Genomic DNA, 19921 nt, shown 5'->3' with positions numbered 1-19921 from the left:
GGAGACAAACATCCTTTTTTGTGTGTTTTTCTAGTCAGAAAAAAAGATTAAAGGGGACATATTTAGACTTTAAGCCATGATCGTTCTCTGATCAATAAAAACCTGTTCATGAAGTTCTTTGCACTAAATACCTTCCAGAATAAGAACCCCACTCAAGCTGCTATAGGCTGGGAAGTTCCAATATCTCGGAGGGGCTGGGAGTAGAGCCACTGCTCCCCCAGCTGCAACTCTGCCTTGTATTTTACCTTTTGTGACATCACAAATGGACATTTTGAATGGGCTTGTTCTAGGCACATCATTCCTAAAACCAAACACTAACAGAAAATGACAGGACAGGTTTGTTTTCCCACATTTGGAGTGTTTATAGAGGCAGCAGAGACCCACACGGCAGCACAAAATGATGCTAAGGGTGAGTTTTACATGATATGTTCCCTTTAAGCACACAAAATACACCCCTGTCATTTTAAAGTTCAAATCAGGCAGAAAAAAATTGTGTCAAACTGATTGTGTTAGATCCACGTGAAGGTCGTCTAACAAAGATAAAACAAACTGGTGTGACTCTCTGGCGGGCAATTACCGGTGGAGCTGCTCATGCTAACAGCTAAATTGAGCAGAGAAGGTCGAGACACTTGAGTGACTTGTGCCCCTGTTAGTGTGGTGAGGACAGATGGACAGAAGATGCTGGAGCGGCGCTTCAGTCGGCTTAGTATCAGTTCAGCTGCTCGTTTCCTGGCTCTGGCTCAACTCAGCTGGACGTCCTGTTAGCCAGCTAATGGAGAGGACCCGCTGCATCACGACCCCCGTATTAGGTGCTGACATGGCTGTCTTCATTTAACCTTTGCTTATACCATGAAGTCTCATTGAGACAACCCCCTGTTTGTGATAGCGCCAGCCAAAAAGGACATTTGGGTTTGTGGTGAAGCCTTCTAACGTTTGGCTGGAATCTAAGTGAAGAGGGTTGTGCTTTTCGTCTCTGTTCAGCAGAAGCATCTTAATCGGGCTAAATAGTAAAAACAACAAAGAAACAAAAGAGTGTAAAATGTTTAGACCCGTCAAAGATTCATGTGTGTAACTAATCCATCCTGCGGTCAGTCACGTGCTTGTTGGATGTTACTTGTCCTATAGAAAGCCCCGCATTAAATATGCTAATAAAATTAACCAGGAAAGTGTGCGAGGGCTGGAGCTTCCAGGCTCTGAATCTCTAATGACTCCCTGCCATCACTGGAAAAAAAAAGACTGATTAATTTAGGAATCGGCCGCAGTGGAAAGTGATTAATTCCTCCTGGATTCAACCGTTTAAAAGAACAAGGCAGAGGGGAGAAGGGAAAACACAGAGCCCAAAATACGAATGCATTCATAATGCATTTAGATCATTCAATTAGCCACCCAAACCGAAGGAAGGCACAGCTTTGTGTTGGTGCTTTGTTCAAGCGGCAGGATGGTTAGCTTTCCGCCACAATGTGGCGCATATAATGAGCTCTCTTACTGAACGAGGGAACAGTTGCTCCTCTCTCCAGTTAGAAGACACGACGTATGATTATTTGTTTTATGTTTTTCGGTGACTAAGCGTAGATGAAGGAGAAAACACATTTTCAGCTCTTTAGATGAAGTGCCTAATAATACTTTCAAAGCAGCTTTTCACTCTTGAAAGAATCCATTATTTTCATTTTAAAGCACATTTCTGTTTTTTCTCTTTTTCAGAATGATATGAAGATCTGTTAAAGAGGGAGAAACACTTTTTAGCTCATCTTTTCACCACAGCCATCTTCATTGCTGCCACGCAATCCCCCCGTTCCTCTGAGTTTGGCTTTCTTGGAGTTGTGTTGGGATGGGGACATGCTCTAATAAAGGATGGACTTACCGCTGTCTCCCTAAAGGTCACCGCCCTCTAAAGGTCATGTCATGGCCCCTGGCCCTGTGGCTATTTACTCTAATCCCTGTGAATCCGAAGACGGCTCTGGGACAGACTATGAACACCTTCCAGTCTGAGAGGAGGGAGTGGTCGTTGAACCATCTCACTGTGCATCAGTCCACCGGGGCTCTGTACGTCGGAGCCGTTAACAGAATCTACAGGTTGTCTGCTAATCTCACCCTCCTGGTGTCTCATGACACCGGGCCGGAGTACGACAACAAAGCGTGCTATCCTCCACTGATCGTCCAGCCGTGCTCCGAGCCTTTGGCCTCTACCGACAACGTTAACAAACTGTTGCTCATCGACTACTCCCACAATCGGCTGCTGGCCTGTGGCAGCCTCTATCAGGGCATCTGTAAGCTGATGAGGCTTGATGACTTATTCATCCTCGTGGAACCCACACATAAGAAAGAGCACTACCTGTCCAGCGACAACCAGACAGGGACAATGTACGGGGTCGTTGTTCCCTCCCAGGGTCAGGATGCTACTCTGTACATCGGCACTGCCGTTGGCGGCAAACAGGATTACTTTCCAACCATCTCCAGTCGTAAGCTCCCTCGTGACCCAGAATCTTCTGCCATGCTGGACTATGAGCTTCACACAGATTTTGTTTCATCCCTGATCAAAATTCCATCTGACACGCTGGCTCTCGTTCCACACTTTGACATCTATTATATCTACGGATTCTCCAGCGGAAGCTTCGTCTACTTCATGACCGTCCAGCCAGAGACTCCGGAGAATGGGATGCCTGCAGGTGGTTCCCCTGGGGATCTGTTCTACACATCTCGCATCATCCGCCTCTGTAAAGGTGACAAGAAGTTCCATTCGTATGTTTCACTTCCCATGGGGTGTATACACAAAGGCGAGGAGTACCGTCTGCTGCAGGCGGCTCACCTGTCCAAGGCCGGTAGGGTGCTGGCGAAGTCACTCAACATCAGTGCTCAGGAGGATGTGCTCTTTGCCGTGTTCTCCAAAGGACAAAAGCAGTACCACGACCCTTCAGATCACTCTGCGCTTTGCATCTTTACAATCCAAGACATCAACACCCGCATTAAGGAGCGGCTGCAGTCCTGCTACCAAGGAGAGGGGAACCTGGAGCTACACTGGTTGCTGGGAAAGGACGTGCAGTGCACCAAGGCGGTAGGTGGACACACCAACTCCTACCACACACACTAGGGCCAGCTGTGATAACAGAGCACTGATGAGCATTGCTACAAATTTCACAAAAGCTGGCAATTTGATTATCCCATTACTGTGATTGCAACTTTAACAGCAAATAGGCAGGCAGCCCAGGCCTGGCTAAAGAACACATTCAGGTCTGGGGTCCTATTTTAACAGGAGAGCCGAGGGAGATTAATTCCACAATGCTAATCAGGGAGTTTTGTATAGAGCTTTGATTTCATTCAGAGGTTTGGGAACTGATTCCCACCTCCTTCTTTACCTCTTTCTCTCCCATTTTCCCCGGCTTCTCGCTCTTGTCGCTGTCAGCAGTACTTCAACCCTCTGAGACCTGTTCTTGATCTCGAGAAAAGGGCTTTCTTGTAAATGTCCAAGTCTGTGCCTTTGTGAAAGCTATAATTTTGCATAACGAGTGGCTCTCATGGAAAGAAGTTGAAAAAAAGAAAAAACTCAAAACAAAATCTATCACATAAATTGCTCTAATGATTCTAAATGTGTACTTTGATGCCACCGAGCAGCTGTTCAAATAAGACATGTTATTCCTAAAGGAAACTGAAGTAGTAAAGTGAAACATAAAAATTAGATCATTCATTCTCGCTGTGCCACTAACCAAAGGGTTTTGTTACTAAATATGACATTTAAAATAATTTGCCAGGTTCTGCTGAGTATTTCTTTAGAGACACAATCAGTTACCTAGTAAACGATCCTGCAGATGTCATCCTTATAATGTATGATATTTGCTGTATTTTATTTACTACGTCTGTTTCTTTCAATTCAGTAAGGATTACACCTGCTGGTGATTGTTGACACTTGTCACCTGTCTAACACATCTGCTATGCGGAGCTTTCTGATTGGTGTTTGTCTTGGTTAAGAACTTCTCCTTCCTGCTGAGAACTGTTTGGCTCCCTGACGAAGGGTACACTCGTCGAAACGCGTTGGAGTTTTTAAAAGGCCACATGTGACCTAGCCATTACAATAAAGGCTTTTTAACTTTTTCTATTAGCCAATAATAGTTTTGATTTTAAATGACTGATTTTTACTTATTTCAAGCTATTTTGGGGTTGAATATAAACAGAAAAGTTAGTTTTTAACTCAACGGGATGAATATGAAAACTTTACATGTTTTGCTTTAATTAAATTGAGAATAAAACCAACAGTTGTGCATTATCAACGTAACATTTAAAAATCCAAAAGTCAAGAACTAACGGAACAATCGATTCCGACTTAGTTTTTATTTCTTTGGTGTGTGTCCTTTTCTCAATTTTGCCAATTTACTGCACAGCCCTTGCTGTGGGCATCGTCTGTTTTGGGGAACATGAAAGTGTTAACTGGAACCCAGTGGAGAAACTGGTAATATTAGATTATATGTGGTAGCTCATGCTCATTTCAAGAATTTGACAAATATTTACATGTGCAGTATTTAGGATCAAAAGATTCTCTTGATGAATATCTGAGCACTTTAAAAAATGCATTTATTTTTTTCATTAACAAAATTGGTGGTCAGGAGGGAAAGCGTTTGAAGGGGTAAAAAACATCCAGTTTATTTATGCTAAGTTCACATCACGGATCACATTCAGTAAAGCTCCGGCGCATCGTTTGATGATAGAAATGCTCAGTAAGGGCCGACATGAGCATAAGACGCAGGAGATGTGAAATAAGAAATCATCAGGACTAAAAAGAGGTGTCTTTATATTCCAAGTGACAGGCAATTAGCAAAATGTTTGAGGTGCATGCAAGTAGATCCAATTGGACAGCTATGAGTGCAAACTTTCTTTGATGCCTAACCAAAGCCTGACATCTTCTGTAGTGTGTTTGTGTGATGTCAGATCAAGCAATCTGAAAAATCACAGAAATGGGCAGAAAATACACACCACTGGTGGTTGCCACAAGCAGTTAAACCTGCTCCATGAACCTGCTTCCCTCGCAGACTCACTGTGAAGCCCGGCAGCCCCAAACCTTTTGATGTAATGTTTTAACCCTAAAAGCTGCACACTTAATGCTTCTTAGGCTTACCATAAGTCAGTCTGAATTCCCATCTAATATTCACAAGTGTCTATGCTGATCCCAGTCCTCCACTTTTATCATTCACTCTACATCTACTTACCTCTTCTCCCCCATATCTTCCTTTTCCCTCCCTTGTTTCACCTCCCTTCCTCTCGTTTTCCCTAAAACACACCCTTCTTTGTTTTCCATGTTTTCCTAACCCTCACGTTTGGCCTTTCTTCGCACAGCCCGTTCCAATTGATGACCATTTCTGTGGCCTGGATATAAACCAACCCCTGGGGGGCTCCCAGCTGGTGTCAGGTCGGACAGTCTTCACAGAACGAAGAGACAGGCTGACCTCGGTCACTTCCTACATCTACAACGGGCACAGCGTGATCTTCCTGGGCACCAGAAGTGGACGGCTCAAGAAGGTGAGAGCAGCAGATCCACCTCCAGCATCATTTAGTTCTTTACAGTAATATTTTCTATTCTCTGGAGATAAAACCGGATATTTTTTATCATCATTTCCGTTCGTAAAACACAACAGTAAACAATCCGCTAATCTTTCTACCTTCCAGTTTTTGCCTCCGAATCCTCACACAAAATATAGCTTAGTCATGTCCCAAATCTCTGAATCACTTCCTGCGTTGCAGATTTGTTTAGATTAAAATGAGTCTGATGTGATGAACACAAAGAGCTATTTATGTGTTTCTGTAAAATGTGATTATTTGTTTGACAATGTAAGATTAGGAACATGAGTATCGCCTTCCTACAGAGCAGCTTAGCTGTACAAAAGTAAAAGAAAAGTAAAAATATGAAGCAAGACGACTTTGGGCTTCCAGAACCTTAAAGGAGAAATGCACACATTAGTTCTTGAAAATAGATGAAAATGCTAAACAGATTTTGTTTCCAGGTCAAAAAGAAAATCTTTTTGAAATAAGGTCAGTTGGACGCTGAATGTGAACATTTTCTACAACCGCTATCGTCTGTGTTAGCCACAGAAAAGAAATGGAAGGAAAAATGATTAGGTCAGACAGGGAAAATTTGTACTCATGGCTTCTTCTAGTTAAGGGCGAGTTGTGTGTCGTGAAGTATACGGGGAACACCTCACAACTAGCTCATCCATATTCTGCTCATCCCACAGGAGGGTATTGCACTGTTGAAGCAGTACTGTGATCCAAACGTACCAGAAGCACTAACACAATGCATGGGCCTACACGGCTGCCCAGCCGTTTCTGTGTCCATACATGTCTAGTATTTTTATTTCTACGCTTTTCTCCGTGCACTATGGCAAAGACTGCTAAGAAAGCATGTTTGTTGCGTTTGTGTGAAAAAGAAAAGATCCACAAAAATTGGTTTACTGCCTTTCAGTCGTCGTCCTCCTCCCACCCGTATAAACCTCTGTGTGTCCTACAACTACGGCAAGCCTGAAGGACAACAGGCACCAATAACATCACAAGAGTGTCCTAGTCTTCTGAGTTTTCTAAATTAAAGTTTTGACGTGTGGTGTAAAATGACTATATTCAGCACATTTTCAGGTTAGAATTGTGGCATCAACAAGCCACCTGCATGCTGTGTTTTTCAATTCAAGCTTTGGGTCGTACAGTGTGACAACGTGACTCATAAGCTGTGCTCTGAGAGGAAGTCGTACAGTTTGAGATGGAGCTAAATACGACTGTAAAAGTTGAACAGTGTACACCTGCTTTAGTGACCAGGAGAGAGCAGAGTGTGTCTTGTCTGGTAGAGGCTAGCAACTCCACAACATGGAAAATCGCATCCAAGCTTGTGTTATTTGTGGAGATAAAATATCACCGTTGCAGAGGCAAAGGCAGCTGAAGAGTTGAACCTTTGTTAGTCAATCAGGAGTAAGACGTTTGCATTTCATGAATGTTAATAAGTAAGACTTCTTAATCATCCAACCCCCCCCCCCCCCCCCCCCACACACACACACACTTCTCCAAACAAACTTCTTGGAGCACCAGAGCTTTTTCTCCACATAAAATGACTCATGAGGCATTCATCCCTACTAGAAAAGAGCAGATTTACTGAAAATGAATCAGGTCTTTAAAGTTCTAAAACCATTTTCATCTCTCTAATAATTGCTTGATTCTTTGATTCATCGTTTAGCACAGTTCCCGTTTGTTCACCTTTAAAGTGACAATAAGTATTTTCCATGGCGATGGGGGGCAGTACATACCCAAATTCCTGCAAGCAAGCAGTATTTTTGAGTTTGAGTAAGACCTTATCATCAGATAGATGTCAGGGTAAAAAAATCCCTGGGAGCGCAACCTCCAGCAAAACGACAGGCACATCAGACTCCCTTTCATCACCGGCAACGATTGAAGAGGTCAACGTGTAAAACAAGTTTAGGAATGTCGAAAGTTTTGTAACTGTTACAAATCAGTAAATGTGTTTTGTCCTCATGGCGTTCCTTAGAAGGAAACATGACATCTACAATAGCGTCGCCCAGAAATTTGGACCTGCTTCCATGTATTTTAGACCCAATATTTATGGTCATATGTTACAAAGCAACACAAAGAAACAACATTTCTGTGGATATTTCCAGAGACTGATGGTAAAAACTAAATACTGTCTCTATAAAAGTTAGTTATTTTTAAGAGGTACCACTTAGAGTTGTGAAAATTTTATGAGTTTCTGATGGTTTTAGACAACATTTGTTTTTCAAACAAGTCATTACCTGGGATTTTTGGTTTCCTTTCATTCCAGATCACTGCTAAATTTTCTCATAAAAACAAACAAACAACGTAACTAACAAGCCTTTATTAATTTAAGTGGCAATGATTTTATTTTTGGTCTACCTCTGTGTTAGAAATAATTTATGGACTCCTGTCTAATTCTAGTGATGACCATGAGTACCACTGAAAAGCTAATTAAAGTGTGGGTGTTTTATAAATGATATCAATATTGTGATTTCCAAAACTTTTGCTTCTTTCCTTTTTCGCCTTGTAATCTGATTAAAACTAAAAAACTTTTTGGGTGCCCGTGGGTTGCATGGTGTCCATGAAACAATAATGAGTTTCGTTGTGAATCTGAAGCACTGACATCAAAGCTCTGACACTCTAAGATTAAATCTACACACCAGTGACTCAGCAGTGCACTTTCATAAAGTCTCAAGATGTAGGAGAGACAGACCATGAAAGGATTGCACAAAAACACAGAATCTACTCTGTCTGTTGTGAAGGCTCAGACCTTAGACCGTGTCTTTAAACCTGCACTTTCACATCGTCATTGAGGTCAAAAATTCCATCCCAGTTCATTTTAGGCAGCGTTTTCAAAGTGTTTGTCACATGACAAATGATTTTTGCTGCTTTGCCTCTTTAGAACATTTTTACAACATGTGAAACCTTTGTCGTCGTGGAGATGCCCTCAAACGAGACATAATCTGGAGCCACTTTTGTGTCTCCTATTCTCTGATGTTCCGATGATCCTTAATCCATTAACTGTAATTAAAGCAATAATAAGCTCAAATATTATCTAATTAGCATAACTGACTTTGTTAAGTATAACTCAGTGATCACGTTGGGACATTATGCATTTGCACAAAAGGAACAGTAATCATGTGCAGCTGCATTTTGTGCAGCTGCTTTTAGAACACAAATGGATGTAAATCCCCATTCATGACCACTTGAGCTCAGTACACACACGTTCTTTTAGCTCATTTGTATTTAAAGGAACTGAGCATTAATCACCTTTGGCCCCATTATATGCATTTTAAATAATTCAAAGAACTACTTCTGAAAAATAGAGCATTATACTGTGTGTTTAATATTTTACCTTTTATTGTTAAAAGATACGAGACAGGTGTTCCATTTGTGCTCCAATCCAGTGTTTCCAATCGTAACTTTCACAGCAGAACTCCTCCAGGCTTGAGTTATTTGTGGAGATAAAACATCAACGTTGCAGAGCAAATGGAGTCAGTGGTAGAGCCATGTTGCTGTTAGCCAGAGGAGAGATGTCCACATTTCAAGAAATCCTGCCGTCTTGTGCTCCAGTTCCCGTTTACTTCTTGAAACAGGAGCGCCAGAGCATTGGACCCCCACATGGCATGCCTTTATACTGGAGACCACTGCAGATGTTCTGGAAAAAATGAAGGAACTTTGTCTTTAATCAAACCTAAAAGAAAATCATTTGCACAATTCTCCAGTTTTCTGTTAAAATAACAATTTAGTCATTTTTGTCACAAATCTCAACAGAAAAAAATATTTATTTTAAGAGTTAAAAATGTTTGTGTTGCTCATTTAATCACCCTAAAATCCTGAGCTAAGCCCTGGCTTCCAGCCTTTCTCTGATGATTAAGGAAGTAATAATACTCAGAATCCCCGAACACTAATGCACTTCTTAGCAACTAACGCTAGAATTAATTTAAAGACTGTTTTTTTGTTTGCATGTTAGAATATGTGACTAATTTGTTTAAAAATAAATTATGATCAGGAAACTACTTAATTCAAAAGGATTATTGTGATTGCCCTGCGATGGACTGGCACTCTGTCCAGGGTGCACCCCGCCTGATTGCCCATTGACTGCTGGAGATAGGTACCAGCTCCCCCCGCGACCCTACATGGACATGTAGGTTCAGACAATGGATGTATGGATAACTGTGATGGTTAAGCCAACACACACAAACACACACACACACACACACACACACACACACACACACACACACACACACACACACACACACACACACACACACACAGATTTTCCAGGACCAGTGATGCCAGTGGCTTCGCCTCCGTCAGTGCGCACCAGGCCAGCTGTGGCTGCGTCGTAGCTCATCCCCACCATGACTGAATGGGTGAATGACTGATTGTGTTGTGAAGCAAGGTGCTATACAAATACAAGCTATTTACCATGATGCCAACAGAAAAAGCAAACTTCTTTTTCTACTTCTTGTGCTTTTTTTTGACGATCGGCAAACTACAAATGCTAACCGATAGCATTACAGCTAACAGCCGTAAAGCAGGTGAAGAGCTTCCCCTATAGAGCACCTACCTGCTCCACAATACTCGTCGTTGTCGTTGTCTTCGTCTTCCTCCACTTATCCGGGTCCGGGTCGCGGGGGCAGCATCCCAGCTAGGGAGCTCCAGACCATCCTCTCCCCGGCCTTCTCCACCAGCTCCTCCGGCAGGACCCCAAGGCGTTCCCGGACCAGATTGGAGAGGTAACCTCTCCAGCGTGTCCTGGGTCGACCCGGGGGCCTCCTGCCGGCAGGACATGCCCGAAACACCTCCCCGGGGAGGCGTCCAGGAGGCATCCTGACCAGATGCCCAAACCACCTCAACTGGCTCCTTTCGATCCGGAGGAGCAGCGGTTCTACTCCGAGTCCCTCCCGAATCTCCAAGCTCCTCACCCTATCTCTAAGGCTGAGCCCAGCCACCTTACGGAGGAAACTAATTTCGGCCGCTTGTATCCGCGATCTCGTTCTTTGGGTCATTACCCAAAACTCAAGGCCATAGGTGAGGATTGGGACGTAGATCGACCAGTAAATCGAGAGCCTGGCTTTCTGGCTCAGCTCCGTCTTCACCACGACAGATCGGCTCAACGTCCGCATCAGTGCAGATGCTGAACCATCCGCCTGTCAATCTCCCGATCCCTCCTACCCTCACTCGTGAACAAGACCCAGAGATACTTAAACTCCTCCACTTGAGGTATGACCTCTCCCCGACCCGGAGTTGGCAAGCCACCCTTTTCCGGTCGAGAACCATGGTCTCAGATTTGGAGGTGCTGATCCTCATCCCAGCCGCTTCACACTCGGCTGCGAACCTACCCAGCAAGAGCTGAAGGTCAGAGCTGGATGAAGCTAGGAGGACCACATCATCCGCAAAAAGCAGAGACGAGATTCTCCTGCCACCAAACTTGACACACTCCACACCACGGCTGTGCCTAGAAATTCTGTCCATAAAGGTAATGAACAGAACTGGTGACAAAGGGCAGCCCTGGCGGAGTCCAACCCTCACTGGGAACAGGTCCGACTTTCTACCGTCTATGCGGACCAAATTCACGCTCCTCTGGTAAAGGGACTGAATGGCCCTTAACAGAAAGCCACCCACCCCATACTCCTGAAGCATCCCCCACAGGGTGCCCTTGGGGACACGGTCATAAGCCTTCTCCAAATCCACAAAACACATGTGGATTGGTTGGGCAAACTCCCATGCCCCCTTGATCACCCTTGCAAGGGTATAGAGCTGGTCCACAGTTCCACGGCCAGGACGAAAACCACATTGCTCCTCTTCAGTCTGAGATTCAACTATCGATCGGACCCTCCTCTCCAGTACCTTGGAGTAGACCTTTCCAGGGAGGCTGAGGAGTGTGATCCCCCTATAGTTGGAACACACCCTCAGGTCACCCTTCTTAAAGATGGGGACCACCACCTTGGTCTGTTACTTCACAGGAACTGCCCCCGATGACCATGCAATGTTGCAGAGATGTGTCAACCATGACAGCTCTACAACATCCATAGCCTTGAGATACCCAGGACGAATCTCATCTGCCCCCGGGGCTCCGCCGCTGTGTAGTTGTTTGACTACCTCAGCAATTTCCGCCCCCGAGATTGGACAGTCCATCCCCAGGTCTCCCGGCTCTGGTTCCTCCTTGGAATGTGCATAGGTGGGATTGAAGAGCTCCTCAAAGTATTCCTTCCACCGTCCGACTATAGCCCCAGTTGACGTCAGCAGCTCCCCATCCCCACTGTAAACAGTGTGAGCGAGTTGCTGCCTTCCTCTCCTGAGGTGCCGGACAGTTTGCCAGAACCTCTTTGGAGCCGATCGAAAGTCTTTCTCCATGGCCTCACCAAACTCCTCCCACGCCCAAGATTTTGCCTCGGCAACTGCCACTGCTGCACCCCGCTTGGCTATCCGGTACCTGTCTGCTGTCTCCGAAGACCCACAGACCAGCCACGCCCTGTAGGCCTCCTTCTTCAGCCTGACGGCTCCCCAAACCTCCGGTGTCCACCAGCGGGTATGGGGATTGCCTCCACAACTGGCACCGGCCACCTTGCGACCACAGCTAGCAACAGCCACCTCAACAATCATAGAGTGGAACAAGGCCCACTCAGAGTCAATGTCCCCCACTGCTCTCGGGACGTGGTCAAAGCTCTGCCGGAGGTGGGAGTTGAAGACCGTCTTAACAGTTTCTTCTGCCAGGCGTTCCCAGCAGACCCTCACTATGCGTTTGGGTGTGCCAGGTCTACGCGGCATCTTCCCCTGCCATCTGATCCAACTCACCACCAGGCGGTGATCAGTTGACAGCTCCGCTCCTTTCTTCACTCGGGTATCCAAAACATACGGCCGCAGTTCAGATGATATGACTACAAAGTAGTCATCAACCTGCGACCTAGGCTGCCCTGGTACCAAGTGTACCGATGGGCATCCTTATGTTCGAACATGGTGTTCCTTATGGCCAAACTGTGGCTTGCACAGAAGTCCAATAATGAAACACCACTCGAGTTCAGTTCAGGCGGGCCGTTCCTCCCAGTTACACCCCTCCAGGTCATGCTGTCATTGCCCACGTGAGCATTGAAGTCCCCCAGCATGACAATGGATTCCTCTGATGGAGCACTATCTAGCACTCGTCCCAGGGACTCCAAAAAGGGTGGGTACTCTGAAATGATATTTGGCCCATAAGCACAAACAACAGTCAGGACCCGTTCCCCGACCCAAAGGCGCATGGAAGCTACCCTCTCTTCCCCCGGGGTGAACCCCAGCACACAGGCAGAGAGTCTTGGGGCTAACAAAAAGCGAACCCCAGCCCTCCGCCTCTTACCTGGAGCAACTCCAGCAAAGGAGAGTGTCCAACCCCTCTCAAGGACTTGGGTTCCAGAGCCAATACTATGTGTCGAGGTGAGTCCGACTATATCTAGCCGGTACTGCTCAACCTCTGCCACAAGCTCCTGCTCCTTCCCCGCCAGAGAGGTGATGTTCCATGTCCCACGAACCAGTGTTCTTGTCCGTGGATCGGACCGCCAAGGCTCCCGCCTTGGTCTGCCACCCGATCCACATTGCACCAGATCCTTCATGTTCCTCCTGCGGGTGGTGGGTCCACAGTTGGATGAGCCCATGAATCCGGTTCTGGCTGGGCCTGGCCGGGCCCCATGGGCGAAAGCCCGGCCACCAGGCGTTCGCTCACGGGCCCCAACCCCAGGCCTGGCTCCAGGGTGGGACCCCGATAACCCTCTGGGCCAGGTACTCCGACTCTTTGAATTTACTTCCATGAAAGATTCTGTGAACCGTTCTTTGTATCACCCTTCACCTAAGACCAATTTGTCATGGGAGACCCTACCAGGGGCACAAAGTGCCCCAGACAACATAGCTCCTAGGATCATTAGGGCACTCAAACTCCTCCACCACGATAAGGTGACGATACTATCAAGTGCAATTTTTGATCAGCAGAGGACTGCAGATTGGTGTCAAATATGAAACTGGTCAAGTTTATAATCTAACTCAACAATCACTGAGATCAATTTTAAAGCTTTAGCTTAAAGAGCAAATTTCAGGTTAGAGACTCCCATGAACCAATGTTTAGATAAACATAATAGAAACTCATTTTAATCATTTTTTTACAACAACATAAATTGTTTAGGCTTTTAGAGTAATTTTTTTGAGAAAGTTATTTTGTGTGTGTGTGTGTGTGTGTGTGGGGGGGGGGGGGGGGGGGGGGGGCAAACCAAGTGATGTCAGCTGAGGGAGTCCTGTTAGCTAAATCCAGAGAAAAATATAATTAACGATGCTAGCGTAAACTCGTGTGCTAACATCAAAATATAGTACAGATTACTATCATGTACCAGACAATTAAAATAGTATCGGTCAGTTAATATAATATTAATACTAATGAACATCTGTCAGCGGTCTCATACTCGTTAATATTGGTTCACGTAACGTAGTTTAGTGCTTAGAGAGAGAGAGACCTAGTCTAGTGACTAGTGTGATCCGGTTCTGGAGCTCATGAGGGCTTCTCTGAGCTGAATGCAACCCAGACACCAGCGAGCCAGTAGAGCTAATATTTTTAAAAGCTGCATATGATCCTTCCTTAGAGGTCCGTGGCAGTTCGGATCCGGTTCCAACCCAGAAAGCTCGCCCGGGTGGCCCTCTGAGCTGAGAGAGACGCCTGTCGTTCGGCTCTGGAGCTCATGCGGACTTCTGTGAGCTGGATCCAACCCAAACACCAGCGAGCCAGTCGAGATGGTATTGTTTAAAGCTGTGCATCCTCTCCTGGTGGTCCAGGTGGCGGTTCTGATCCGGTTCCAACTCATAAACCAGCTCGACTGGCCCACTGAGCCACACATCTTTTCTGGTGGTCGGTTCTGACCTGGTTCTGATGGTGATCTGAGCTCCAGAAATCCGCATTTAATTTTTTAAACCTCGCCACGGATCTCTGTAGTCCAGTGCGGACCTCCCTGACCCGGTACCGACCGATGTGGGCTACAGAAGTCGGCATGGAGATAGAGGCGTTGTTCCTCTGATCTGGAAACCCGTGGACTCGATGTCCAGACAGGCTGGAGTTGGTGTAGCCTTCACACACTCTAGTTTATCAACATGAACACAATCCAACACTAGTAAACACACACACTGACTGGATCACATGACCTCTTTACCCTACAACAAGCCAATCTCCACACTGAGCTGAGGCAGCCTAGCTTCTAACTCTCTTTGGTTAGGTCAGAGGTTCACATTTAGAAAAAAGAGCCTTGTTAGATGATTTGCTGAGAAAGGTCACTTTCTACTAGAAAACTGCTGTTTTAAAACCAAATATCCACATTAAGCATTTCAAATAGTATTTTTGGACAGCATTTTATATGAATTAGAATTTTTTTTTACCTGCAATTTGCTCTTTAAACTTAAAAAAATGTCCTTTTGTTCCTTGAAGGCATGCAAGGATGACATCTCTGTGAGATCCATGCAGGTGGTCCAGCTCACTGTCCATCACGGTCATTTCAAGTACAATCTGTAAAGATTTATTGTGATCACGTTCCTGTTGAAGTCCGATCTAAGTGAACCGACTTGGGAGGACTTGTGGCTCTGCTTAGTGCACACAGCTGACATGGGAAATGTGTCAGAGGGCTGTTGTGACAATAGCCTGAGGGCCTGAGTCTTATGAGGAGCAATCTATCCGACACACACCCTCACACACACACACACACACACACACACACACACACACACACACACACACACACACACACACACACACCCTCACACACACACACACACACACACACACACACACACACACACACACACACACACACACACACACACACACACACACACACACACACACACACACACACAGGTCCAGACTGGGGGCACAGATAGCATCACTGCAGCTTTTTTCATTTGAGGAGCCACTGGGGAATTAGACAAGATGGCCTGACAGTAAGAAAGGAAGAAAAGGAGTAAAGAGAACCGGTGGGGTAGAGACATACTGAGGGGTCAAAGGAAAAGAAGGGAAACAAATACAGAGGAAGGAAGACAGTCCATGAGAAAAAACATTTAGGATGAACGAACAAAAGGAAAGAGAAGAAACCTCTGGAGAAAGATATGTTTTTGCATGTGTGCAGCAAGTGAGCTGTAGGGTTTGTGTGAGCAGAACAAAACATCCATCATGACTGCAGCTGAGTTCGGAGCATCTAAAGGCCAGAGTTCCAGTCATTACACTGACTGAACGAGCAGCCATGATCTCAGACTCCCAGGAGCCTCTTAGGAGCACGGGGTCACCTCTCCAATCCTATTCCATCACACCCAAATGGACAGGCTTGGTGGAAATGGGTCATGGCTGCACATGCCATCAGCAGATCACCAGTAGCAAAGGTCAGGTCTGCCACTGAAAGGGTGTCAACAAGGTGAAAGGTCATGAGGCTAGGCAACAGTCTCACTCATTGTGCAGCATATGGATGTGCTCATCAATGATGCCTGATTGGGCTGCTTGTGTTCCTGATATAAAAGGGCATTTCTGTCATCACAGGCCTCCGCTTTGTTACCTTAAGTGGATAATGGGGGCAGAGTGGTGTGACCCTGCTGGGTAACTCTGTACTCAGACCAAAAGGAGGCTTTTGCTCTTTGGAGATAAACATCCAGGTAAAACTCTTTATCCTTCACTGATCCTTGTTGTTCCACTCTCAAGGGCATCCAGGTTTCTGTGGCACAGAATCCATTTTTTGAGCAAAAGGCAAAAAGGCATCCAAAATTAGCATTTCAATAAGCACGGTTGCATCAAAGTTTTTACAAGAAATTGCAACACTGGTGCGTATCTGAGAAAAGCTGGATGCTCTGGATAAAGGTCTGAGCGAACATGACAGAAACTGCACCTGAGCCCTAAAACAAGCATCAAAACCACCAAAACACAACTCACTATTCAGTTAGCTTATTCTGTAACCTCTGTAACTGCTTTAGTGTATTTAAATAAACACAAAAGAAGAAAATAACTCATGCTAGGCATATGTTAATGTGCTGCAGGCAAAGTGATGACATTGACCAACATTGATCCATGAAGATAGCGTTAACGTTCTGAGTCATTGTGACTTGGTCATTATGCCATTTTCTGTCTCCGATGTGCTACTTTGGAGCTGGAGCACAGAAACAATCATGCTGCCATTTCTGTAACTGGTTTAGGCTGTAATATCTTTATAAATAGTTCTTATTATCTTGTGTGGAATCAAATAAACTACAGAAGAATAAATGGGCTCATCCAATATGACCATGGGAGACTAACAACCATCATCACTGACTTGTTTTCATAGAGAAGACAAGTTTGGCTTGCAATCTTTTTGTGTTCGAGGTAATACTCAGGTGTAATGCATGGCTTTGACTGGGGTCAAATCTATGTGGTTTCTTTGTTTTTCTACATTTTTGCGACAACTAATGTTCTTATAATTCTCACAGATGTTGGACATAAACATGCAAACCATAAATCCTACAATGAAAAAACAAAAACAGCTGTCATCCATCACATTTTCTTTGATGATGAAGGAGAGAAAAACAGGGAAATCAAATCTGGCTTAAAGACTTTCACATTTGTTCAATTTGTTTTTAACATGTTTTAATAAATTACTAAAATAAATTTAATAATTTGAAACGATTCAATCAAATGTCATGTCATAATTTTTATCCATCCATCCATCCATCCATTTTCATCCGCTTATCCGGAGTCGGGTCACGGGGGCAGTAGCCTGAGGTGAGAGGTCCAGACTTCCCTCTCCCCAGCCACTTGGACCAGCTCCTCCGAGGGAATCCCAAAGCATTCCCTGGCCAGGTGAGAGACATAGTCCCTCCAGCGTGTCCTGGGTCTACCTTTAGGTCTCCTCCCAGTTGGACGTGCCCGGAAAACCTCTCCAGGGAAGCGTCCAGGAGGCATCCTGACCAGATGCCCGAGCCACCTCCAATCCAATCCAATCCAGTTTATTTATAAAGCACTTTACAAGACCCAGCACAGGAACAAAGTGCTGTACAGAAAGTACATTAAAACAATTGACTAGAAAGAAAACAGCAAAGATAAATAAAACACATGATACATAAAATTAAACTAGCCCTATATTAAAAATAAAAACTTGATAAAACTTGATAAAACCGCATTTGAATCACCTAAAACAGCTAAAATAAAATAAAAAATAGAAACCAACATCTCACAAGGTATTAAAAGCCAGGGTAAAGAGGTGTGTTTTCAGGAGTGCCTTAAAAGCAGATAAGGAACTGGCCTGTCTTATCTCTAAAGGAAGTTCGTTCCACAGTTTTGGGGCTGCAACAGCAAAAGCACGATCTCCTCTAAATTTACGCTCAGTCCTGGGTACAATCAGGAGCAGCTGATCAGCAGACCTGAGAGAGCGGGAGGGAGTGTAAGGCTGTATCAGATCAGAGAGATAAGAGGGGGCAAGGCCATGAAGACCTTTAAAAGCAAATAAAAGAATTTTAAAATGAATCCTAAAAGAAATGGGCAGCCAGTGAAGTGAAGCTAAAACAGGGGAAATGTGCTCAAACTTTCGAGTGCCAGTTAAAAGACGAGCTGCGGCATTTTGCACTCTCTGTAGCTGACTAATACATGATGCACTGACCCCAATGTAGAGTGCGTTACAGTAATCCAGCCGAGTGGTTACAAAGGCGTGGATCACTGTCTCAAAGTGCTGCCGTGAAAGAATTGGCTTTATTTTTGCCAGCTGCCTGAGGTGAAAGAAGCCAGATTTTACCACCGCCTTAATCTGATGTTCAAACTTCAGATCACAGTCCACTTTGACCCCCAAGTTGGTGACAGTTGGTTTAACAAACTGGGCCAAGGAATCTACAAACACATTGGGTGTCTCAGTAGGACTACCAAAAATCATCACCTCAGTCTTTTTATCATTGAATTTTAAAAAATTCACAGACATCCAAGCCTTTATGTCGTCAAGACACTGTAGTAATGGCTGTATGAGGTTTCTGCCTTTTTTCTTTAGAGGGACATAGATCTGACAGTCGTCAGCATACAAGTGGAAAGCAATGCCATGCTTTCTCAATATAGAACCGAGAGGAAGAAGATACAAAGAGAAGAGGAGGGGGCCTAGAACTGAGCCCTGCGGGACACCACACAAGAGCGGAGCGGAGGACGACACATAGTCACCGAGACTGACACAAAAAGTTCGCCCCGCCAAATAGGACCTGAACCACTCCAGAGCTGTGCCGCTAATGCCCACCCAGTGCTCTAAACGAGAGAATAAAACAGCATGATCCACAGTATCAAAAGCAGCTGTCAAATCTAAAAGCACAAGAACAACACAGTCCCCAGCATCAGTAGCTAAGTATATGTCATTAAAAACTTTTAAAAGGGCTGATTCAGTGCTGTGAAAGGGTTTAAAACCAGATTGGAAAACCTCTAATACATTTTGCTTTTCCAGGAAGGCCAATATTTGGCTATGAACTACCTTTTCAAGAATTTTAGAAAGAAACGGTAGTTTGGAGATAGGCCTGTAATTCGCAAGATCCTGCGGATCAAGAGCAGGTTTTTTAATCAGGGGTTTGACTACTGCATGTTTAAAATCTTTAGGGACAACGCCTGACCTCAGACTATGGTTTACCAGCTCAAGAACCAGAGGACCAACTGTAGGTATCACCTCTTTTAAAAGTCGAGGAGGAACAGCATCATTTGGAGACCCTGCAGGCTTAAGATGACCAACAGTCTCCTGTAGAGATGACAGAGTCACAGGCTCAAACCTGTCAAAGACAGCAGAGCAGGAAACAACGACTGAGGGGTCATGAGCACAAGGACAGATTTGAGCCCTTGTGGAGGAGACCTTCTCAATAAAGAAGAGTAACAAATTTTCACATGCTTCTAATGAGGGCTCAATAGAGTCAGCATATGGTGCACTAAGAACAGAGTTAATAGTTTTGAATAACACTCGCGGGTTGTGGCAGTTAGACAAAATAATGTCCGAAAAGTGTTTTCTTTTGGCCTCTTTCACAGTTCTTTGATATTGACGCCAACAGTCCTTCAGCATCTGAAATGACACCTGTAGTTTGTCCTTTTTCCATTTGCGTTCAGCTCGACGGCAGTCGCGTCTGACAGCTCGGGTCATTTCGTTCAGCCAGGGCTCACATTTGGTTTTAGGCCGCCTGGTTTTTAATGGAGCCACAGTGTCCAAAGCAGTCCGACAGGTGGAATAAAACCAAGAGCTCAGATCATCAGTCTGGCTGCATAAAAAATCCGGGATCTGACAAATCTGGTTAAAGACTGTTGAAAAGTGCTCAGCAGTGGAGGAGTTAAAAACACGTCTGCACTGAGCAACAGCGCGAGGTTTAACTGAGGCACATACAAGAGGAACTTCAAACAACACAGGACTGTGGTCAGAAAACACAGCATCAC

The 19921-nt window shown here is 44.9% G+C and overlaps 1 protein-coding gene across 3 annotated transcripts in view; it reads left to right on the top strand.

Annotated features, from left to right (window-relative positions):
• LOC107385003 (plexin-A2) overlaps window positions 1–19921 on the top strand; it is a 121144-nt gene that overhangs the window by 20375 nt on the left and 80848 nt on the right. For all 3 annotated transcript variants that reach the window (XM_015958561.3, XM_054731852.2, XM_070549497.1), the window contains 2 exons: window positions 1702–3052; window positions 5323–5505. In XM_015958561.3, the coding sequence (XP_015814047.3) occupies window positions 1829–3052; window positions 5323–5505 (1407 nt within the window). In that variant the 5' untranslated portion in view covers window positions 1702–1828. The remainder of the gene's footprint in view (window positions 1–1701; window positions 3053–5322; window positions 5506–19921) is intronic.

This window comes from Nothobranchius furzeri, chromosome 3 (genome assembly GCF_043380555.1).
Source record: "Nothobranchius furzeri strain GRZ-AD chromosome 3, NfurGRZ-RIMD1, whole genome shotgun sequence".
Classification (NCBI taxonomy): domain Eukaryota; kingdom Metazoa; phylum Chordata; class Actinopteri; order Cyprinodontiformes; family Nothobranchiidae; genus Nothobranchius; species Nothobranchius furzeri.
Note: the sequence above shows the minus strand (reverse complement) of the source record. Positions and strands in the feature narration are given on the sequence as shown.